Raw genomic sequence first — 24493 nt, forward strand, 5'->3', positions numbered from 1 at the left:
CACTGAGAGCATGAAGAATTTCTTTGAGTCGTTAAAGAGGCTGGAAAGGAAAAGTTTAGCCTTCATCATGGAGATGCTCAAGGAACATCATGAGCTGGAAGCTGCTCTTAGAAGACCTCCCTCTCTTAAGGTTGAACCAGTCCAGCCAAATATTTTCCAGATCAGTATTGATCCAGTTTCCGTAGGGGAGCCTTCAGTCTCCAGGTACCAGGTGGAATATCAGATCGCAGGAGAGGAAAATTGGAAAAGTCTCCGTACCGAAGGCCCCAAGGTTCAATTTGCCGTGGAGGATGTCCACCTAAATCTCCAGTACCAATTCCGATGCGCTGCTGTGACTCAAGTAGGGCTCAGTCAATGGAGCGAGGCAGTCACTTGCATCTGTCCTACTTGGAGGCCTGAAAAGGTGAGGAGGAGGAGGAGGAGGAGGGGAGGAAGAGAAGGAGGAGGAGGAATTAGAATAGAATAGGGCTGGAAGGGACCTTGGAGATCTTCTAGTCCAGTCCGCTGCTCAACCAGGAGAACCTATACCATCTCAGACAGGTGACTGTCCAGTCTCTTCTTAAAAAGCTCCAGTGATGGAGCACCCATGATTTCTGGTGGCCAGCTGTTCCACTGGTTAATTGTCAGGAAGTTTCTCCTTCATTCCAAGGGCCGGGAGAAAGGGGGGGGGGCTCGGCAGATAGGCCGGGCTGAAGGGCACAGGGCGGAGGACCATGGGCCCATGGGCCGTGGAGAATGTCTAGGGGAGGGCCAGGAGAGGAGGAAAGCAGGCTGCAAATGGGAGGAGGCGGGGGGGGGGGCTCCAGGAGAAGGAGACCAAGGGTGGGAGGTGAAAGATCCTACACTGTATTCCATGCAATATTAACCTCTTTCCGCTATGTATTCAAGATGGACAGTGATTAATATTTCTATGTTACTGATATGGAAGGATGTAGGTTTATACATATGTTGTAGATAGCACGTTTCAATGTGTGTTGTGTATGTGTACACTTTTGAGAGCAAGCAACAAAATTTCATTTTTAATGTGTGCCAGCGTGCCCACAGTAAAAAATGACAATAAAGCTTATCTATCTATCTATCTATCTATCTATCTATCTATCTATCTATCTATCTATCTATCTATCTATCTATCTATCTATGTCGCTGAGGAGGGCTGCCGGGCTGGAAGGAGGCAGAGGGAGTGTTCTGGAACCATGAATTACAGATGCATTATAATTCTGATCCAGACAGCATAAACTCTGCAGAACGATTTTAAACAAATATTTATTAATCAGGAATCCTAGGCAGACTTCCGTTTGCTGTTAGGCACATCGGTTCATATTCATATCTGTCCATTCTGTCAGTGTAAAAATTTAAAGGGAGATTCATCCCTTGTTCATACGGAGCAAGGCAGCCTTGGGCCTTGGATTCATGCAGAGAGGTAATACAATGGAGCGTAGCCAGGATATCCTGCCATAAACTCTGAAGCTCCTCCCACTTAACTAGATAAGTATGTTGTTGTTAGCTGCGAAGTCGTGTCCGACCCATCGCGACCCTATGGACAACATTCCTCCAGGCCTTCCTGTCCTCTACCATCATCTGGAGTCCATTTAAGCTCACGCCTACTGCTTCAGTGACTCCATCCAGCCACCTCATTCTCTGTCGTCCCCTTCTTCTATTGCCCTCGATCTTTCCCAGCATTAGGCTCTTCTCCAGTGAGTCCTTCCTTCTCATTAGGTGGCCAAAGTATTTGAGTTTTAGCTTCAGGATCTGGCCTTCTAAAGAGCAGTCAGGATTGATCTCCTCTAGGACTGACCGGTTTGATCGCCTTGCAGTCCAAGGGACTCGCAGGAGTCTTCTCCAGCACCAAAGGCCTCAATTCTTTGGCGTTCAGCCTTTCTTATGGTCCAACTTTCACTGCCATACATTGCAACTGGGAAGACCATAGCCTTGACTATACGCACTTTTGTTGACAGAGTGAGGTCTCTGCTTTTTAGTGTGCTGTCTAGATTTGCCATGGCTTTCCTCCCCAGGAGCAAGCGTCTTTTAATTTCTTGGCTACAGTCCCCATCTGCAGTGATCTTGGAGCCCAGGAAAATAAAATCTGTCACTACCTCCATTTCTTCCCCATCTATTTGCCAGGAATTGAGAGGGCCAGATGCCATGATCTTGGTTTTCTTAATGTTAAGTTTCAACCCAAGTTTTGCACTCTCCTTCTTCACCCGCAACAAGAGGCTCTTTAGTTCTTCTTCACTTTCTGCCATTAGAGTGGTATCATCTGCGTATCTTAGGTTTAACTAACAACTAGACCAGGGCTTTTCAACCTTTTCACCCATTGTACCACTTTATGGCAACATCCGAGTACCACCAGTCGCCTAGCAAGGTGTCAAAAACTTGATGACCAAAAAAGGAAAAAAAGTGATAAAGTACAGGTAGTCCTCGACTTACAACAGTTCGCTTAGTGACTGTTCGAAGTTACAACGGCATTGAAAAAAGTTCCCAAGCCACAGCCGAGCAAGACGCCTGCCTGCCCGCCCAGCAGCGTTCTTCCTCCCGTCCGAGGTTTTCATTGTTGTGAACATTTATGTTGAGGATTGGCAGTGGGGGTGGGGTGGGATGTGTTTATTTCCCCTCCCCCCCTCTGCTGGGTGGTTGCAGCATGTTTTGGTCACTTCACATGACCCTGGGACACTGTGACCGTCATAAATATGAATCAGTTGCCAAGCATACAAGACCCTGGAGATGCAGCAACATCTCAGCTGATCGGCGCTTCTTCTGGGCTCAGCAAAAGCGCCAGGATCAGCGCCGAGCTCCCGCTGGAGCCTGGCACTGATTCTGGTGCTTCCGCTGAGCCCCGACAGCCCTGCAGCTCCAGCCGTCTCTCGCTCAGGCTTGTGCGGTGCTGCCGCCGGTTCAGCTCATTCCCCTCCCCCGCTACCACTTTTCTAGGATGGTCGCGTACCACCTGCCAGGTGCCAATGTACCACAGGTGGTACCCGTACCATTGGTTGAAAAGCCCTGAACTAGACTACATTTCCCAGAAGCCATCTCTTAAGGAAACAGCTTTAAGCCTTTAAATGCTAAACGTTCTAACATACAGTTCTCTCAATGATACATTAACCCTGTAAATGCTAAATACTCTAACACAGTTCTTAATTCCTAAGCTAGCTATAAATATAAATATAAATAAATAAAATATAAAATATAAAACGGACCAGCTGAATATATACTGGTCCGGCACAGGGAGCGCTGTGGTAGTTCGGCTGCCTCTAGTTTGCCGGGCTCTGGATCAGGATGGCTGGCTGCCCCCTCGACCTGGGCTGCCTAGATTAGAGTATGGGTCTAGGCAATTTCGGAATATACTATATGACCCACCAGTTCACTACCTTCAGTGGGAGGAGGGGGAGGAGGGGGGGTGGAGGGGAGGAGGGAACAACAGGGAATGAGGTGAGGAGGGGGAGGAAGAGGGGTGGGAAGTAGAGGGAGGGGAGGAAAGCAAGTTGAGGAGGAGGAGGGGGAAGAGCACAGGGAGGATGGGGAAGGGGATGAGGAGAAGCGGGGAGGAGAGTAGGGGAAGAGAGGGGAAAGGGAAGAGGCAGGAGGAAGAAGAGAGGATGAGGAGGACAGGTGAGGAGAGCGAGGGGAGGATGGAGAGGGGGAAGAGGAGGAAAAAGGAGGAGGAGAAGGAGGAAATAACCTGTCATCCTGCAGTTTGGGGAACCTCCGCCTCTTCTCCCCCGCTTGAAATCTGGGTTACCAGAGACACCCCCAGAATCCCTGCCAGCTCGAGAGTCCCCAGCCTCCTTTTCACCCCCGTTTTTCTTCCCCACCAGGCTTGTCAAGAAGTGCCACAGATCGCAGAACGTGTTGATCCGGGTAAGATTCGTTATTTCAACATCATATAAACCTTCTTCTGCCACTTTGGGGTTCAGAGGTTTCGATGCAACGTTCACACGTGCTCCCGGAGTGTTTTCAGAACAAGAGGTTCAGAGGGGAAAACAGCATTTAAAGGTTGGGCAAGGGGGGGGAAGGAGGAATGGTTGGACCCTCTTCCCAGCTGGCTGGGAATCATGGAAAGGCTTCCGGAGAACCTTTTTTTTTAATTGATGAAAGTAAAACTGCTGAACTAACCTGAGAATTGGGCGGCCCTTGTGCGCATTCAGAAGAGCACAGGACATAAGTGTCAGAAGGGACTAAGGTCTTCTAGTCCAACCGCCTGCCCGTGGCAGAAGATCCTATATCATCCCAGAACAAACAGTTGTCCAATCTTTTCTTGGAAACCTCCAGTGACGGAGCGCCCACAACTTCTGAAGGCCACTCGTCCCGCCAATTAACAGCGGACAGAACAATTAGTCAGGAAATTCCTCCTTAATTCCAGGTTGCTTCTCTCCTCGATTTGGTTTTCCATCCGTTCCTTCTAGTCCTGCTGGTCCATGGACCGGGGGTTGGGGACCCCTGTCTTAGCAGCTGTTTTGCATTATGGTGGACCCCATCCCTAAAAAAAAGTTAAACCTATGACCCGGTCCTGAAATTGCAGTCCCTAAAGCATCCCTATGGTCATTTGTACTTCTGACTGACCCCCAACAACACTGCAGGACCCCCCACCTATGCTACCCATCCCACCACCTGCTCCCCAACAAGTTCCACACCAGGTCCCCATAATGGTTTCCCTCTGGCTTTAATCGGATTCTCACCCCACCCCGCTAGGCTCATACTTTCCTCCACCTTGAGCAATAGCCCTTAGACTTACTCAGACTGATATACCGCTTCACAGTGTTTTATAGCCCTCTCCCCCAACCATCTGGGTCCTCATTTACTGCCCTCGGAAGGATGGAAGGCTGAGTCAACCTTGAGACGGTCAGGATCAAACTCTTGGCTGTTAACAGAATTAGCCTGCAATGCTTCATATTAACCAGTGCACCAGGATGGCTCACCACAGAATGGAGTGGGGTGGGATGGGATGGGAATCTGCACGGCTGAGCAGCCCATTGCAGCAACTCTGGGGGATTCCTGTGAAAACATCCCTGAAGCACTGCAAGGCAGAGGTGACCCTTCCAAAGTGCTCCCCATTTCCAACCTGCTCAATGACACCCCGACATGTTGTGAGAAAACGTCTAGATTCCTTTTTTGCAACATTGTCTTCCAAACTCGCAGGGGAGGACGCCGAACTCCGGCTGATCCTGGTGGGGAAGACCGGAGGCGGGAAGAGCGCCACGGGCAACAGCATCCTCGGCCGCCCGGTGTTCCAGTCCATCCTGGAGTCGAAGACCACCACCCTGAAGTGCCAAAGTGGGGAGGCAAGCTGGAAGGACAGGAAGGTCTCCGTGGTCGACACACATGACATTTTCGATTTTAAAAACCACAATGAGACTGTACAACGTGAGATTGGGGCTTGCATCGCACTCTCCCGGCCTGGCCCCCACGCCCTGATCTTTGTGACCCAGGTGGGACGCTTCACTGCCGAAGACATGACAGCTGCAAAGCGGGTGTGGAATATCTTTGGGGTCAAGTCGGCCAGGCACATGATCGTCCTCTTCACCTGCCTGGATGAATTGAGAGAGGAATCGCTGCAGGAGTACATCCAAAAGTCTGACAACCACAATCTGCGGGAGCTGATCCAGGGATGTGGGAACCGCTACTGCGGCTTCAACAACAAGGCCACGGGAGCCGAGCGGGAGAGGCAGGTCTCGGACCTGATGGCGATGGTGCAGAGAGTCGTTTCGGAGAACGGGGGGGGACTCTACGTCAACCGGCTGCACGAGGTGCCCATGGTACGAGATCAGCATGTCACAGAGCAGAATCAAATGGCAGCATGGAACTGGGCGAGGGCAGTGCTCTTTCTGGGCATCTGGTGGAGCTGCTCCATTCACACGAGAGCAAGGGGTCCCTCCTCTCTGGGAGACCCCAATGGGTGGGTGGGACAGCAGAGACCCTCACGTTAGGACAGGCAATCGGGGGGAGGAGGGAGGCTAATGGGTGGAGAGCATGCAATGGCCCCCTCAAGGGGGTCCGCCAGCTCCATTCCCCTTTTTTTCCTGTACCGGCTTCCCCCCACCCCCATCCCTTCCCTCCTTCTCTCCGTAACCCCCTCCTTTCTTCCCTTCCTGGGTCCCTTCTAATCACCTCAGCCCCCCCCCCCAGTTAGCTCCAGAGCAGCTTCTAGGCGAAGCCTTGAATAGGGTGGGGGATCAGGCTGCGGTTTCTGGGCATGAACGGGGTGGCAGCTGGCTCCCTGCCCCACTGGACACGCCGAGACCCCTGGAAGTCGAGACCCCTGTCTGACCCGTGTTTCCTTTCCACTCTTCCAGGCAGCCATGGATCAGGCCACCCCAGGTAAGTGAGGAGGCCACGCCTGGCGTTTGGGGGCCCTGAAGAGCAACAAAGAAGATTAGGGGCCTGGAGGCCAAAACATCGGAAGAACGGGGGCAGGAATTGGGGTTTGGCCAGTCTAGAGTAAAGAAGGACTGCGGGGGACACGATAGCATCATTCCAATATTTGGGGGGCTGCCACAAACAGCACTCCTCACTAGCCTGATGATGTTACTTACTTTGGGTCATGAAACATCTGCAAGAAAACCACCAAAGCTCAGAGGTCCACTGAGGACCCCCATTCTTCTTCCTCCTCCTCCTCCTCCCTCTCCCTGTATCCTGATCTTCAAGCAGACTAGGTGCTGCCTGAAACTTAAAGAGTCAAACACAAGCTAAGCATCAGAATGGATGAGAAACACACAGACAGACACGCACCAGCTTTTATCCAGTTCCAGAGTCTGTGATTGATGCTCCTCTGCGGATAGAGCAGGGGTTTCAAACTGCCGGCCCCTGGGCCGGATGCGTCTTGCCGAAACCGCGCCCACCCCAGCTCCAGCAATGGGGGCAAAAGTTGCGGTATGTCACAACACATCCCGTGACGTTGCGAGTTTGACACCCCTGGGATAGAGAATGGGAAGAAGTGACGATGGAAGGCACGGCAGCCGGGAGACCTTGACATAGGACGGGTCTTTTAGCACAGGGGCCCCCAAACCTTCAGGGACCAGGGACCGGTTCTGTGGAGAGAGGTTTTTCTGTGGACTGTGTGTGTGTGTTTGTGTGTGTTGGCTTTGTGTGCTTTGCTTATTTTTGTGGCCCGGTTGCCAGCATGCTGTGGACCAGTGCGGTCTACACACTGGGTGTTGGGAACCCCTGTCTTAACAGCTGTTTTACATTATGGTGGACACCCCCCACTAAAATTACTTATGACCTGATCCTGAAATTACAGTCCCTGAAACAGCCGTATGCTCATTTGTACTTGGGACCGACCCCAAGGACACTGCAGGACACCCCACCTATTCTACCGGTCCCACCACCGGGTCCCCAAGTTCCCGCTGATCTTTCTCCTTCCACACCAGGTCCCCGTAAAGGTTTCCCTCTGGCCTTAATCGGATTCTCACCCCCCCCCCCAGGCTCATACCTTCCACCTCCCTGAGCAACAGCAATAGCCCTAAGACTTATGCAGACTTATATACTGCTTCACAGTGTTTTACAGCTCTAAGTGGTTTACAGAGACAGCCTGTTGCCCCCAACCATCTGGGTCCTCACTTACCGCTCTCGGAGGGATGGAAGGCTGAGTCAACCTTGAGACGGTCAGGATTGAACTCTTGGCTGTTGACAGAATTAGCCTGCAATGCTGCCTATTAAACCACTGCAGCACTATGGCTCACCACAGAATGGAATGGGGTGGGAGAGGATGGGAATCTGCACGGCTGAGCAGCCCATTGCAAGAACGCTGGGAGATTCCCGTGAAAACGTTACTGAAGCACTGCAGGGCTGGGGTGACTCTTTCCCAAAGTGTCCCCCATTTCCAGCCTGCTCAATGACGCCCCAACATGTTGTGAGAAACGTCTGGATTCCTTTTTGTAACACTGTCATTCAAACTTTCAGGGGATGACGCCAACCTCCGGCTGATCCTGGTCGGAAAGTCCGGAGGCGGGAAGAGCGCCACGGGCAACACCATCCTCGGCCGGAGGCAGTTCAAGTCCATCTTGTCAGCAAACGCCACCACCCTGAAGTGCCAAAAGGAGCTGGGAAGCTGGAATGCCAAGGGGATTTCTGTGATCGACACTCCAGCCCTTTTTGATTCCGAAGAGATAGATAAGTCGCTGAAACCGGAGTTGAAAGGTTGCCTTGAGATGTGCCAGTCGGGTCTCCACGCCTTCATTTTGGTGACCCAGTTGGGGCACTTCACTTCCAAAGATCTGACACCTGCCAAACAGGTCTGGAAAATCTTTGGGGCCGAGTCCGCCAGGCACACAATCGTCCTCTTCACCTGCCTGGATGAGTTGACGGGGGCCTCCCTGCAGGAGTACGTCCAAAATGCCAACAACCGCAATCTGAAGGAGCTGATCCAGCAGTGCGGGAACCGCTTCTGCGGCTTCAACAACAAGGCCACAGGAGCCGAGCGGGAGAGGCAGGTCTCGGCGCTGATGGAGATAGTGGAGTGTGTCGTTTCGGAGAATGAGGGGAAACTCTACGTCAACCATCTGCAGAAGGTGCTCACTGTATGGGATCAGCGTGTCATAGAGCAGAATCAAATGGCAGAGTGGAACTGGGCGAGGGCGGTGCTCTTTCTGGGCATCTGGCGGAGTTGCTCCGTTTACACGAGAACAAGGGCTCCCCTCCTCTCTGGGAGACCCCAATGGGTGGGATAGCAGAGACCCTCATGTTAGGACAGGCAATTGGCGGGAGGAGGGAGGCTAATGGGTGGAGAGCATGCAATGTCCCCCCCCCTCATGAAGGGGGGGCTCCCCCAGTTATACTTCCCCTTTTTTTTCTTCTACCTGCTTCCCCCCACCCCATCCCTTTCCACCTTCCCAGCCTGCCTTTTCCCTTCCTGGGTCCCTTCCAAGCACCTCAGCCCCCCCCCCAGTTAGCTCCAGAGCAGCTTCTAGGCAAAGCTTTGAATGGTGTGGGGGACCAGGCTACGGTTTCTGGGCATGTACGGGGTGGCAGCTGGCTCCCTGCCCCACTGGACACGATGAGACCCCTGGAAGTCGAGACCCCTGTCTGACCCGTGTTTCCTTTCCATTCTTCCAGGCAGCCACGGATCAGGCCACATCAGGTAGGTGAGGAGGCCACGACTGGCATTTTTTTTGGGGGGGGAAGGAGCAACAAAGAGGATTAGGGGCCTGGAGGTGAAAACATCGGAAGAACAGGGGCAGGAATTGGGGTTTGGCCAGTCTAGAGAAAAGAAGGACTCGGGGGGACACGATACCATCATTCCAATATTTGGGGTGGGTGGGTTAGGGTTATGGTGGACAACCCCCCCCAAAAGGTTACTTATGACGTGATCCTGAAATTGCAGTCCCTGAAACAGCCCTATGCTCATTTGTACTTGGGACTGACTCCAAGGACACTGCAGGACCCCCCCACCTATTCTACCTGTCCCACCACCTGGTCCCCAACAGGTTCCCGCTGATCTTTCTCCTTCCACACCAGGTCCCCGTAAAGGTTTCCCTCTGGCCTTAATTGGATTCTCACACACACACACACACCAGGCTCATACCTTCCACCTCCCTGAGCAATTGCAACAGCCCTTACACTTATATGCCACTTCCCAGTGCTTTACAGATCTCTCTAAGCAGTTTGCAGAGTCAGCGGATTGCTCCCCCGCAATCTGGGTCCTCATTTGACCGACCTGGAAAGGACAGAAGGCTGAGTCAGCCTTGAGAAGGTCAGGATCGAACTCTTGGCTGTTGACAGAATTAGCCTGCAATGCTGCATATTAACCACTGCAGCACGATGGCTCACCACCGAATGGAATGGGGTTGGGATGGGATGGGAATCTGCACGGCTGAGCAGCCCATTGCACCAACGCTGGGAGATTCCCGTGAAAACATTCCTGAAGCACTGCAGGGCAGGGGTGACTCTTCTCCAAAGTGGTCCCCATTTCCAGCCTGCTCAATGACACCCCAACATGTTCTGAGAAATGTCTGGATTCCTTTTTGCAACATTGTCTTCCAAACTCGCAGGGGAGGACGCCGAACTCCGGCTGATCCTGGTGGGGAAGACCGGAGGCGGGAAGAGCACCACAGGCAACATCATTCTCGGCTGGAGGGAGTTCGATTCCATCTTGGGGACAAAGACCAACACCGTGAGGTGCCAAAGGGGTGAAGGAAGCTGGCATGACAGGAAGATCTCTGTGGTCGACACACCCAACATTTTCAATTCTCAGCTCGACAGTGAGACTGTGCAACGCGAGATCAGGGCTTGCGTCGAACTCTCCCAGCCTGGCCCCCACGCCCTGATCTTTGTGACCCAGGTGGGGCGCTTCACTGCTGAAGATGTGGCAGCTGCAAAGCGGGTCACGGAAATCTTTGGGGCTGGGTCCACCAGGCACACGATCATCCTCTTTACCTCTGAGGAGGATTTCGGAGGGAAATCCCTGCAGGAGTACGTCCGAAATTCCGACCACCCCAATCTGCGCTCGCTGATCTCACAGTACAGGAACCGCTTATGTGTCTTCAACAACAAGGCCGCGGGAGCCGAGCGGGAGAGGCAGGTCACGAAGCTGATGGAGACGGTGCAGAGAGTCGTTTCGGACAACTGTGGGAAACATTACGTCATCCAGCTGCATGAGGTGCCCATGCTTCGGGATCAGCGGGTCATAGAGCAGAATCAAATGGCAGAAGTGGAACTGGGCGAGGGCGGTGCTCTTTCTGGGCATCTGGTGGAGCTGCTCCGTTCACACGAGAGCAAGGGGTCCCTCCTCTCTGGGAGACCCCAATGGGTGGGTGGGACAGCAGAGACCCTCATGTTAGGACAGGCAATCAGGGGGAGGAGGGAGGCTAATGGGTGGAGAGCATGCAATGGCCCCCTCAAGGGGGTCCGTCAGCTCCATTCCCCTTTTTTTCCTGTACTGGCTTCCCCCCACCCCACCCCCGTCCCTTCTCTCCGTGCCCCCCTCCTTTCTTCCCTTCCTGGGTCCCTTCTAAGCACGTCAGCCCCCCCCCCCCACAGTTAGCTTCAGAGCAGCCTTTAGGCGAAGCCTTGAATAGGGTGGGGGACCCGGCTGCGGTTTCTGGGCATAAACGGGGTGGCAGCTGGCTCCCTGCCCCACTGGACACGCCGAGGCCTCTGGGAGTCGAGACCCCCTGACTGACCCGTGTTTCCTTTCCAGCCTTCCAGAAATACCTCCGTGACGCCACATTGGGTAAGAAAAGACACCAAGGCTGGCTTTCTTTGGAGCTGAAGAACAACAAAGAGGATTAGGGGCCTGGAGGCTAAAACATCGGAAGAACTGGTACAGGAATTGGGGTTTGGCCAGTCTAGAGAAAAGAAGGACTGGGGGGGGGAGAGACACGATAGCAGCCTTCCAATATTTGGGGGGCTGGCAGAAACAGCACTCCTCATTAGCCTGATGATGTTACCTACTTTGGGCCATGAAACGTCTGCAAGAAAATCACGAAGCTCAGAGGACCACTGAGGACTCCCATTATTATTCTTCTTCCTCCTCCCCCCCTCCTCCTCCTCCCAGGATCCTGATCTGGAAGCAGACTAGGTGCTGCCTGAAACCTAAGAGTCACACAAGCTAAGGATCAGTCTGGATGACAAACACACACACACACACACACACACACACACACCAGCTTCTATCCAGTTCCAGACTCCGTGATTGATGCTCCTCTTTGCCCTTAGGGAGAGATGCGGATAGAGCAGGGGTGTCAAACTGCTGGATGCGTCAGGCCGAAACTGGCAATGGGAAAAACAGTCACGATACGTCGCAACACGTCCTGCGACGTTGCGAGTTTGACACCCTTGGGATGGAGAATGGGAAGAAGTGATGATGGAAGGCACGGCAGCCAGGAGACCTTGATGTAGGACGCGTCTCTTAGCACAGGGGTCCCCAAACCTTCAGGGACCAGGGACCGTGTGTGTGTCTGTGCGCGCTTCGTGTGCTTCGCTTATTTGTGTGACACAGTTGCTGGCATGCTGTGGACCATGCTGGGGGTTGGGGAGCCCTGTCTTAACAGCTATTTTACATTATGGTGGACACCCCCCCAAAAAAAAGTTACTTATGACCCAATCCTGAAATTGCAGTCCCTGAAGCAGCCCTATGGTCATTTGTACTTCTGACTTGATCCCAAGGACACTGCAGGACCACCACGCCCACACACACATCTCTGCTACCCATCCCGCCTGGCCCCCAACAGGTTCCTGCTGGTTTTTCCCCTTCCACACCAGGTCCCCGTAAACCTTTCCCTCTGGCCTTAATCAGATTCTCACACCCCTCCTAGGCTCATACCTTCCACCTCCCTGAGCAATTGCAGCAGCCCTTAGACTTATATGCCACTTCTCCGTGCTTTACAGATCTCTCTAAGCAGTTTGCAGTCAGTGGATTGCTCCCCCGCATTCTGGGTCCTGATTTCACTGACCACGGAAGGACGGAAGGCCGAGTGAACCTTGAGCCGGTCAGGATTGAACTCCTGGCTGCGAGCAGTCAGCCTGCAATCCTGCATACTTGCCACTGTGCCACATCAGGGCTCATGGTGGCGGCGTGGAGGCTCTTGAGCAGCGGGTTGGACTAGAACCCGGTGCACGCGCACCTCTTCGAACGGGCAGTGGTGCGCGCGCACCTCTCCAAATGGAGAGTGGCACCGCCCGTTTGGAGGTGCGCGCGCACCTCCCCGAATGGGCGGAGGTGCGCGCGCACCTCCCCGAACCTTTGGAGAGGTGCGCGTGTACCTCCGCGCGAACGGGCAGCGGCGCCGCTCTTTGAGGAAGCTGCCGCGGCCCGTCTGCAAAGCTGCCGCTTTCGGCAGCTTTGCAGACAGGCCGCGGCAGCTTTCTCGAAGAGCAACGCCACTGCCCATTCCGAGAGGTGTGCGCGCACCTCCCTGAATGGGCGGAGGTGCGCGCGCACCTCCCCAAACCTTTGGAAAGGTGCGCGTGTACCTCCGCGCAAACGGGCAGGGGCGCCGCTCTTTGAGGAAGCTGACGCAGCCCATCTGCAAAGCTGCCAAAAGCGACAGCTTTGCAGACGGGCCGTTGCCGTCGGGCAACCGGGAACCGGTTCCATGTCACTTAAAAAAAGTGGCAACCGTGTGCGTCCGCGCATGCGCAAAAAACCATTTTGTGCATGCGCAAAACGTTTTTTTGCACGTGCATGGACACACGCAGCTCCCACTTTTTTTAATTTGTGATGGAACCGGTTCCCAGTGGCTCTTTTCCTTTTTTAGGTTGCCGACCCCTGGACTAGAAGACCTCCGAGGTCCCTTCCAGCTCTGTGATTCTCTAAGGGTCTCCGGCTTGAGCAGGGGGTTGGACTAGATGACCTCTGAGGTCCCTTCCCCTCTGTGATTCTTTAAGGGTCTCCTGCCTGAGCAGGGGATTGGACTAGATGACCTTCAAGGTACCTTCCCGCTCTGTGATTCTCTAAGGGTCTCCGGCTTGAGCTGGGGGTTGGACTAGATGACCTCAAAGATCCCTTCCAGCTCTGTGATTCTCTAAGGGTCTTCGGCTTGAGCAGGGGGTTGGACTAGATGACCTCCGAGGTCCCTTCCCGCTCTGTGATTCTCTTAAGGGTCTCCGGCTTGAGCAGGGGGCTGGACTAGATGACCTCCGAGGTCCCTTCCCGCTCTGTGATTCTCTAAAAATCTCCGGCTTGAGCAGGGGGCTGGACTAGATGACCTCCGAGGTCCCTTCCCGCTCTGTGGTTCTCTAAGGGTCTTTGGCTTGAGCAGGGGGCTGGACTAGATGACCTCCGAGGTCCCTTCCCGCTCTGTGATTCTCTAAGGGTCTTCGGCTTGAGCAGGGGGTTGGACTAGATGACCTCTGATGTCCCTTCCCCTCTGTGATTCTTTAAGCGTCTCCTGCCTGAGCAGGGGATTGGACTAGATGACCTTCAAGGTACCTTCCCGCTCTCTGATTCTCTAAGGGTCTCCTGCTTGAGCAGGGGGTTGGACTAGATCAGGGGTCAGCAACCTGAAAAAGTGAAAGAGCCACTCGGAACCGGTTCCCTCACAAAAGGAAAAACTGGTTCCCTCACAAAAGGAAAAGCCGCAAAAAAATGTGTGCACATGCGCATACATGCGCAGAACAGGGTTTGACTGAAGAGTGGAGCCAAGGCGAGATATGCACCTACCCTGCATATTTGAATTGATTGGTTGAACTTTTTTAGTCCCACTTTTTTTTTTTGGACTGCACATGGCAGAGGACTGGGAGCCGCAGGAGATGGCTGAAAGAGCCGTATGTGGCTCCGGAGCCGCGGGTTGCAGACCTGTGGACTAGATGACCTCTAAGGTCCCTTCCCGCTCTGTGGTTCTCTAAGGGTCTCCGGCTTGAGCAGGGGGCTGGACTAGATGACCTCCGAGGTCCCTTTCCGCTCTGTGATTCTCTAAGGGTCTCCGGCTTGAGCCAGGGGCTGGACTAGATGACCTCCAAGGTCCCTTCCCGCTCTGTGGTTCTCTAAGGGTCTCCGGCTTGAGCCGGGGGCTGGACTAGATGACCTCCAGGATCCCTTCCCGCTCTGTGGTTCTCTAAGGGTCTCCGTCTTGAGCAGGGGGCTGGACTAGATGACCTCCGAGGTCCCTTCCAGCTCTGTGACTCTCTAAGGGTCTCCGGCTTGAGCCGGGGGCTGGACTAGATGACCTCCAAGGTCCCTTCCCGCTCTGTGATTCTCTAAGGGTCTCCGGCTTGAGCAGGGGGTTGGACTAGATGACCTCCAGGATCCCTTCCAGCTCTGTGATTCTCTAAGGGCTTGAGCACGGGGCTGGACTAGAACAGGGCTTTTCGACCTTTTTACAGATTGTACCACCTTTAGGACATGGCAATATTCAAGTAACACCAGTGCTTAGCAAGGTGTCGAAAACTTGATAGCCAAAAAAAAATAAAAATGGGTGGGGAGGTTTGGCCTTTCCTAGTTAGATTCGTTGGTTGTTACAGAAATGGCCGGTTTATAATATTATGGAAAAGTAAAAATGTTGAGGTTCAATGTTAATGCTTCCTTCCTACTATAACAGTGGAAGTCGGAAGTCAAGGCCTTTTTTCCCCTCACTTTCCCGCCCCCACTGTCTCCTACTATTTGCTTTTGTAGTTTTCTATTTTATTCTACAGTCTAATAAAATGTTGCAAACTGTCAAAAAAAAGGGAAAAAATGTACCAGGTTTGATTTCTTCGGTGGCGGTTCCTCTGCTGAATCGCCTTCCCTTTCCACGGACAAACAAACGTAGGATGAATTTATCCCTATTTATTAATACGCACCACTACCAGCTGGCTGGTTGGCTCCTGAGCTCTCCTTCCACAGTGGAGTAAGGATGCAGCAAACGTAGCAAATGGTGAAAAAGCCATAACCGTAAATTAAGCCTGTTTACCTACAAAGAAAACTTGCTAAAAGCAATAGACAAGACAAGGGGGTAAAACTTACTACATTTGTTTAAAGGGATTAAACCTTTTGGACTCACAGCTAGCCTTTGTGAAACAAGACTAACGAGAAGAGAAGAGAATTTGGAATGGAACAGAACAGAAGAGAATAGAATTCAGAAGAGAATAGAAAATATGGAATGGAACGGAATGGAATGGAATAGAATTCAGAATAAGAGTAGAGTAGAAAAGAGTAGAGTAGAATAGAATTCAGAATAGAACAAAACAGAATAGAATTCAGAATAGAATAGAAAATATGGAACGGAACGGAATAGAATTCAGAATAAGAGTAGAGTAGAATAGAATTCAGAATAGAACAAAACAGAATAGAATTCAGAATAGAATAGAAAACATGGAACGGAACAGAATGGAATAGAATTCAGAATAAGAGTAGAGTAGAATAGAATTCAGAACAGAACAAAACAGAATAGAATTCAGAATAGAATAGAAAATATGGAACGGAACGGAATAGAATTCAGAATAAGAGTAGAGTAGAATAGAATTCAGAATAGAACAAAACAGAATAGAATTCAGAATAGAATAGAAAACATGGAACGGAACAGAATGGAATAGAATTCAGAATAAGAGTAGAGTAGAATAGAATTCAGAACAGAACAAAACAGAATAGAATTCAGAATAGAATAGAAAATATGGAACGGAACGGAATGGAATAGAATTCAGAATAAGAGTAGAGTAGAATAGAATTCAGAATAGAACAAAACAGAATAGAATTCAGAATAGAATAGAAAACATGGAACGGAACAGAATGGAATAGAATTCAGAATAAGAGTAGAGTAGAATAGAATTCAGAACAGAACAAAACAGAATAGAATTCAGAATAGAATAGAAAATATGGAACGGAACGGAATGGAATAGAATTCAGAATAAGAGTAGAGTAGAATAGAATTCAGAATAGAACAAAACAGAATAGAATAGAATATATATGGAATAGGACAGAAGAGAATTCAGAAAAGAGAATTCTGAATAGAGTAGAAAATATGGAACAGAACAGAATAGAACAACAGAACGGAATAGAATATCTGGAATGGAATAGAACAGAGTAAAATATATGGAATAGAACAGAACAGAATTCAGAAAAGTTTAGAGAAGAGAATTCAGAATAGAATGGAATGGGAAATATAGAATGGAATAGTATTCAGAATAAAATAGAATGGAACGGAACGGAATAGAACAGAATAGAAAATATGGAATGGAATAGAATAAAACAATAGAATAGAATATATGGAACAGAATAGAATGGAATAGAATTCAGAAAAGAAGATTAGAGAATTCAGAATAGAATAGAATAGAAATTCAGAATAAAGAAATTCAGATTAAAGAAGAGAACTCAATAGAATAGAATAGAATAGAATAGAATAGAATAGAATAGAATAGAATAGAACAGGAGTAGAGTATGGAATGGAATGGAATAGATTAAAAAGAACAGAACAGAATAGAGCTGGAGCAAACTCCCCAGGAGAGATGGATGGGGAAAGGAAGTAAGGAAGACGAGGGAGGCAGGGAAGGAGGATGGATGGATGGGAGGAAGCAATGAAAGTTGGATGGAGGAAGGAAGACAAGAATGGAAGAGGAAAGGAAGCTGAGGGAGTCAGGGAAGGAAAAAGATGGGATTCCTTCCTTCTCTGCCTCGTTTTCCTTCCTTCTCTCCCTCTCGTCTTCCTTCCTTCCCCATCCATCTTTCCTTCCTTCTCTGCCTCCCTTGTTTTTCGTTGTCTTCCTTCCTTCCCCCATCCATCTTTCCTTCCCTGCCTCCGCCTTCCTCCTTCTCTCCTTCCGTTCTTGTCTTCCTTCCTTCCCCATCCCTCTTTCCTACCTTCTCTGCCTCCCTCATCTTCCTTCCTTCTTTGCCTCCCTTTTCCTGCCTTCTCTCCCTCGTCTGCCTTCCTTCCCCTGCCTCCCTCTTCTTTCTCTTCCGTTCTTGTCTTCCTTCTTTCCTTCATCCAACTTTCTTTGGTTGCTTCCTCCCATCCATCCAACCTCCTTCTCTCCCTCGTCTTCCTTCCTTCCTCCATCTGTCCATCTTTTTCTTTCCTTCCTTCCTTCTCCATCTCCTTCCCTCCCTGGCTTCCTTCTCTCCCTCCCTTCTCTCCTTCCTTCCCAAACTCCAGAATGGCTCCGAGGGGCTTTACGCTTCAGGGAAAGGTCCTCAGGGTGAGCCAAGCCACACACCCTTACTGCTGATTGGCTGGAGAGGGCCGGCGCTCCCGCCTGAGGCGATCTGCGCTGGCATTGGTGAGGGCCGGCGCTCCCGCCTGAGGCGATCTGCGCTGGCATTGGTCGTTCCGGGTGTGGAGGGGGAGGGGGAGTTTCCCCGTTCTTTTCCCGCCTTTTTTTTTTACCCTGGCCGCCCTTTTGCGCTCCGTCCGTTTACCTCAGGATTTCCCCTCAGGATTTCCTCCCTAAAGTAATAGGATTTTTTTATTTTTGGATTTACCGTTTATTGGACGAACGCTAGTAGGTTTTACGTACATTCCACTGAGAGAAAAAATTCCAGCGGAAACAATGAACAACACTGGAAGTTTTTAAGAAGAGACTGGACAGCCATTTGTCTGAAATGGTCTAGGGTTTCCTGCCTGAGCAGGGGGTTGGACTAGATGACCCCCAAGGTCCCTTCCAACTTTATTATGATTATGAACTGAAGCAGTTCTTAACTAAAATAAGCTTTTTGAGGAGAAATAGAGCTCTCTCTTTCTCTCTCTCTCTCTCTCTCTCTCTGTGTGTGTGTAGAGAAGACAGAATGAGCGAAAAATGAAAGTGACAGAAATAGAATGAGAGAAAGTGACAGAATTAGGGGCAGAAAATGAGAAGAGAGGGAAAGGATGAGAAATAAGATTGAGAGAAAGAATGAGAGACAATTTTCTAGAGGGGAAAAGGGTATGAAAGTGATGAGAAAATAAGGAGAGAGAATTAGAAGAGAATGACACAATTAGAAGAGAGAAAAAGGGAGAGAATGAGGGAATGAGAAAGAATGACAATGACGAGAAAGGGAAAGAATGAAGGTGAGAGGAAGAATGAAAGAATAAGGGAAAGGAAAGCAAGTGACAATTAGAAGAGAGCGAGAATGAGAAGTGAAAAAGAATGAGGGTGAGAAAGAATGAGAATAATGGAAAGAAAGAAGAAAATAGAATTGGGGGAGAATCAAAAGAGGGAGAGGATGAGAAATAGATTGAGAAAAAAAGTGACAGAATTTTCTAGAGGAGAGGGAAAGGAGAGAAAGTGAAAGTGACAAGGAGAAAGGAACAGAATGGGAAAGAGTGAGGAGAGAAAAATTAGAGAATGACACAGAGTTAGAAGAGAACGAGAGGGAGAGATTGAAGAGAAAGAATGAGGGTCAGAGAAAATGAGAGTCAGAAGAAAGAATAATGGAAAGAATGAGAAGAAAGTGACAATTGGGAGAGAATGAGAAGAGGGAGAGGAGGAGAAATAGATTGAGAGACAAAGAATGACACAATTTTCTAGAAGAGAAGGAAAAAAGGTATGAAAGAATGAAAGTGACAGAAGGAGAAAGGGATAGAATGAGAAAGAATGAGAAAAAGAAAGAATTAGAACAGAGAATGACAGAATTAGAGGAGCGAGAGAGAGAATGAAATGAGGGAATGAGAAAGTGACACTGACAAGAGAAAGGGAAAGAAAGATAATGAGGGTGAGAAAGAATTAGGAAAGAAAGAGAAAGAATGACAGAATTAGAAAGAATGAGAAAGTGAGAATGAGAAGGCTATAAAAGGGAAAGAATGAGAATGAGGGTCAGAAAATGAGAAAGAATAAGGGAAAGTGAGAAGAAATGAATGGCACAATTAGGGTGAGAAAAAGAGGAAGAGATCGAGAAGAGGGAAACAACGAGAAAGAATGAGGGTGAGAGGAGGAATGAGAGAAAATGAGAAGAAAAAGAGCATGAGAGAATAAGAGAAAGAAAGAATGAGAAAAGAGAGAGAGATTTATGATTGCATTTTAATGCTTCTTTCTGAAATCTAAGAAAGATCCAGAGAAACCATTTAAGCCCTTTGCAATAAGAGAAGCAGAAAATGTTTTCCACAAACGACTTCCCAACCACACGGCAGAGGGGAGCAAATCTCTCTCTCGGTTCCTCGTTGTTCTATATCGGGGGTGTCCAAACCCGGCAACTGTGGGACTTGTGGACTACAACTCCCAGCATTCCCCAGCCAGCCCTGGAGGAGAAGCGCTTCTAAAAGGGCAGGGGTCTTCACGCTTCCGAGCAGTGAGAACGACCAGCGGAACAGCTTGCCACCAGAAGTTGCGGATGCTCCAACCCTGGAGGTTTCTAAGAAGAGAAGGGACAACCAGTTGTCTGGAATGGTCAAGGGTCTGTTTTTCTTATCGCAGAGGACTTTCCTTTGATTTCAGAAAGACGCATTGAAATACAATCCCAAGAGGGGAAGCTGGGAAGGGAACACCACCAGCAGGTCAAAAGTGGTACGGGGAAAACAAGCGCGTCAAAGCAATACATACCTCCAAAGCCACCTTGGCCTTTTTTACGGAATTGCGGAGGCAATTCGGCAATTCCAAGCACCTCCCTTTTTGGAATCCGTGCAATCTTAAAACAAAGACGTACCAATCTGAAGGCACTTAACAATCCACATGCCGAAAAACGGCAGTCATAACAGGTCCTCTTGGCTTTAACCATCCGACGCGTATGAGAAGTCGTCAAAGATAAAGGGCCGTACCATTACCAAACCACAGTGTTGGTGTGGCAGCCCAAACCGCCAGGGAGAGACAAGATCGAAGCTTTAGTCATGGAACAGAACAGAATCACAGGGCCGGAAGGGACCCCAGAGGCCATCTAGTCCAACCCCCTGCTGGAGCAATCGTGGACTAATGGAGTGGGAAGGGACCTCGGAGTTCATCTAGTCCAACCCCGTCTCTGTGGTCATGTGGCCGGCATGACTAGACGCCAAAGGCGCACGGAACGCTGTTACCGTCCCACCGTAGTGGTGCCTATTTTTCTACTTGCATTTTTACGTGCTTTCGAACTGCTAGGTTGGCAGAAGCTGGGACGAGTAACAGGCACTCACTCTGTTACGCGGCACTCGGGATTTGACCCGCCAAACTGCCGACCTTCTGATTGACAAGCTCAGCGTCCTAACCTACTGAGCCACCACATCCCTTTCCCACTCTCCCAGCTAATTTTTGCCTACGTGTTTCACTTAACATCCCTTTCTTTGTGCTCTCCTTTCCTGGTTCTCATCTTCTCCATCCACCTAGTACATTTCCACTGCAGCCTATTCAGTTTTAAATATCTCTTTCAGTTGACTGTGGGGTTTTTAATTTAATTGGGTTTTAGATTTACTTTTGGGGCTTGAATTTAATTTAATTGTTTTAATTGATTTTAATTTTTTGTATTTCATGGTTTTAACTGCCCTGTAAACTGCCCTGAGTCCTACGGGATTAGGGCAGTATACAAATTCAATAAAATAAATAAATAAATAAATAAATAAATAAATAAATAAATAAATAAATAAATAAATAAATAAATAAATAAATAAATTTTGGAGACCTTTCATTTATTTCTATCAGGCCTGAGGGAAAGATGGAAAAAGAGGCCCAAGGGAAAGTAGAGAAAGAGGCCTGAGGGAAAGATGGAGAAAGAGGCCTGAGGGAATCGTAGCGAGAGACCCGAGGGAAAGGTAGAGAAAGAGGCCTGAGGGAAAAGTAGAGAAAGAGGCCTGAGGGAAAAGTAGAGAAAGAAGCCTGAGGGAAAGATGGAGAAAGAAGCCTGAGGGAATCGTAGCAAAAGAAACCCGAGGGAAAGGTAGAGAAAGAGGCCTGAGGGAAAAGCAGAGAAAGAAGCCTGAGGGAAAGATGGAGAAAGAGGCCTGAGGGAAAGGCAGAGAAAGAGAAACAGGAAATGTGTTGGAAAAATGATTTTCAAAAATGATTTTTACAACCATCCAGCAGAGGGAAGCAGCTATCTCTCTTGGTCCTTCATTCTGCCATCAGGGGTAATTCTCTAAACTTGGCAACTTGGAAGACTGGTGGACTTCAACTCCCAGAATTCCTCAGCCAGCCATGAAGGAGCAGGAGTCTCCAAACATGGCAACTTTGAGACATGCTACCTGGGGAATTCTGGGAGTTGAAGTCCAGAAGTCTTAAAGTTAACTCATTGTTGGTAAAAATGGGGGAAAGATGTTCCTGAAATAACACATTTATTATAGAAATGAATGTTGGCGTGTGGCTCCAGTAGTCTGTTACGAATAGGTGCAAGGGAATTCTTTCTTTTTCCCACCATGCAGTCATTTTAGGGAACAAATGTTTTTAAGGTAATAACGACCAACAAGGTTGTTAAAAAAAAAGATTAGGTGTGATAATAAACGAGCATCCCAAAGGTGCTTTTTCAAGAGGCAACCGGACCTTCCTGTTTTTTCCTTGAGGACCAGAAGCTTCTTCAGCTCCGACTGGATGGCGGGGAATGGAAGGACCCACATTCCTTTCAGACAGCTGGCCACCTGCACCCCTCTAGAGAGTCGTGGAGGCCATCCGGCGGTCCATCTGCGTCCCCAGGGTCACCCGAGCAGTGCAAATGGACATGGAGCCCAGTGATGGGAATCAAATACCTGAACATCCAGTTCTCCGCGTGGACGCAGGCCTGGGCCTCCGAGGCCTAGAACGGACTTCTGGAAGTGACATCCATGCACTTCCGGTGGACCGTTCTAGGCCTGGGGGGGGCTCCTCGAGGTCTCTGAGGCCTAGAACGGACTTCCAGAAGTGACATCAACGGATTTTTGGCAGGCTCTTCTAGACCTGGGAGGCCTCCACCAGGTCTAGAACGGACTTCTGAAAGTGACATCCAAGCACTTCTGGTGGGTTGTTCTAGGCCGAGGGGAGCCTCCTCCAGGGCTCTGAGGCCTAGAACGGACTTCCGGAAGTGACATCCACGCAATTCTGGTGGGGCGTTCTAGACCTGGGGTGGGGCATCCTCCTTTCTAACTTTGCATTGGGGAATTGTATATGGATCTCTTCGGTCTTGGTTTCGCTTTCGAACTGCCTATACCCTGCATCAATAAATATGCTCTTGGAGGGGATTCCCAAGCCTCCGAGTTGGGCTTTATTTGTCTCTGTTCGTCGGAACCGTGACACCGGAGGCCTTACAGAATCGCAGAATGAGAGAGTTGGAAGGGACCCCAGAGGTCATCTAGTCCAACTATCTACTCCAGCAGGAGACCCTTACGGAATCATAGAATGACAGGGTTGGAAGGGACCTCGGAGGTCATCTAGTCCAACCCCCTGCTCCAGCAGGAGACCCTTAGAGAATCATAGAATGACAGAGTTGGAAGGGACCCTGGAGGTCATCTAGTCCAACTATCTACTACAGCAGGAGACCCTTACGGAATCATAGAATGACAGAGTTGGAAGGGACTTCAGAGGTCATCTAGTCCAAACCCCTGCTCGAGCCAGGAGTTCCCCACAGAATCATAGGCCTGGAAGGGACCTTAAAAGGTCTTCTAGTCCAACCTCCTGCTCAAACAGAAGACCCTCTACCATTTCTGACAAATGGCTTGTCCGGCCTCTTCTTAAAAGCCTCCAGGGTTGGAGCAGGCACAACTTCTGGTGGCCAGCTGTTCCACAGGTTAATCGTCTTCAGTGTCAGGAAGTTTCTCCTTAGTTCCAGGTTGCTTCTCTCCTTGGTGAGTTTCCATCCGTTGCTACTTGTCCTGCCTTCCGGTGCTTTGGAGAATAATGTGACCCCCTCTTCTTTGGGGCATCCCCCCCTAAAATATACTGGAATCCTGCTATGATGTCCCCACCCTCCACCCCAGTCCTTCTTTTCTCCAGACTCTCCATGCCCAAATCCCGCAACCGTCCGTTGTGTGTTTTAGCCTCCAGGGCTTGGATCATCCGAGTCGCTCTCCTCTGCCTTTTCGCCAAAATCTCAACCTCTTTGTCAAGCAAAACCGGGTGCCCATTTCCCAGCTCCGGCCTGACGCCTGCTTTCTTTCGGAGTCCGGGAACCGTAGAATCACCGGGCCAGAAGGGAAGCTGGGGAGGTCCTCTAGTCCATCCCCCGCGCTTCGATGTTCTTGGTTCTACCTCCTCGCCGGGTGGGTGAAGATCCGAGCCTCTGAGCCGGGCCTTGTTGAGACGGCTGAGATGGTTGTCTCTTGAAAAGATACCTCAGCTTTTGACGGGCGGTCGCTTCCTCTTTTTGCAATGGGAAAAAAAAAAAAGAGCGAGATCAAAAAGCGATCCGCTCTGTGGCTTTCTGTACATCCTCTCTCTGCTTTTTTTTTTGATTCCTGCTTCCTTTGACAGGTGATCCCAGGTGTTTCCTGTCCGCTTTCGGACCACGGGGAAGGGTGCGCGTGTCTCACCAGAATTGCTCGCTTCCTACGTCCTCTTGACACCCCACCCCATCAATTTTTTTGGGTGGGGGATCCATCCTGCCCCCAGTGTGCGTCACCCAGGTTGCTTCCCAACCATTGGTAGCTACTCAAGACGGGGAGGGGCCAATAAATCCCCCCACCACACAAACACCTTCGCACCGTTTCGCGCGAGCACCCCTCCCACCGTTCTGCCGAGGGCAAAGGAGCCAGGCCACGACGCTCAGCACCATCTTGTAAGTTGGGGAGCAGAGGGGAACGAACGCACAGGGGGAAAGAAAAAAACAGAAAAAGAAAAAAAAAAGCTCGCTTGCCATCCTGTTTTTCATCTACGCTTCGAGGGAGCATGGTTTTTGTAGTTGGATGAGGAGCCCAGAGTCGCCTCACTGAGTTCAGGGCGCGGTCGACGTGTCCCCCCGAGTGGCGGATCCAACCGGGGAAGTGGCAGCCTCCCCTTTCGTTCAAAGTGGGGGAGGAAAAGTGGGGGAGGGGAAAAGGAAGCCGAGAGTGGCAATCTGGGTTGTGCGAAGGCTGCTCTTAATGCCAGGGACCAAGAGGGAAACGGAGGGAAACTCCTCAAGGAGGGAAGCAACTTGGAATGAAGGGAGGACGATGAACCGGGGGAACGGCTGGCCAGTGGATGGTGCGGGGGCTCCATCAACTGGAGGAGGTTTTTAAGGAGAGAACTGGCCGAAATGGTTTTTTAGGGTCTCCTGTTAGAGCGGGGTGGGTGGGGGGTGGGTGAGGGTTGGACTGGATGACCTCCC

General features: G+C 50.3%; 1 protein-coding gene and 1 long non-coding RNA gene across 3 annotated transcripts in view; one reads left to right on the top strand and one right to left on the bottom strand.

Annotated features, from left to right (window-relative positions):
* Positions 1 to 24493, bottom strand: part of LOC310650467 — a 376544-nt gene that overhangs the window by 106824 nt on the left and 245227 nt on the right. The gene's annotated exons all lie outside the window — the stretch shown is intronic.
* On the top strand, positions 3 to 12565 carry LOC310650446 (GTPase IMAP family member 8-like). Of its 2 annotated transcripts, XM_083379985.1 has the most exons (8): positions 3 to 403; positions 3813 to 3855; positions 5134 to 5750; positions 6288 to 6312; positions 7897 to 8504; positions 9049 to 9073; positions 9984 to 10591; positions 11132 to 12565. In XM_083379985.1, exons 1-8 carry the CDS (start codon positions 11 to 13, stop codon positions 11201 to 11203), a joined length of 2391 nt encoding a protein of 796 aa, XP_083236111.1. In that variant the 5' UTR covers positions 3 to 10; the 3' UTR covers positions 11204 to 12565. The 2 variants fall into 2 exon arrangements, with proteins under 2 accessions (XP_083236111.1, XP_083236112.1); XM_083379986.1 differs by lacking the exon at positions 11132 to 12565 and having other exon boundaries at positions 9049 to 9077; positions 9984 to 10232.

Source organism: Vipera ursinii (assembly GCF_947247035.1).
Source record: "Vipera ursinii genome assembly, contig: SUPER_Z_unloc_1, whole genome shotgun sequence".
Taxonomy (NCBI): Eukaryota; Metazoa; Chordata; class Lepidosauria; order Squamata; family Viperidae; genus Vipera; species Vipera ursinii.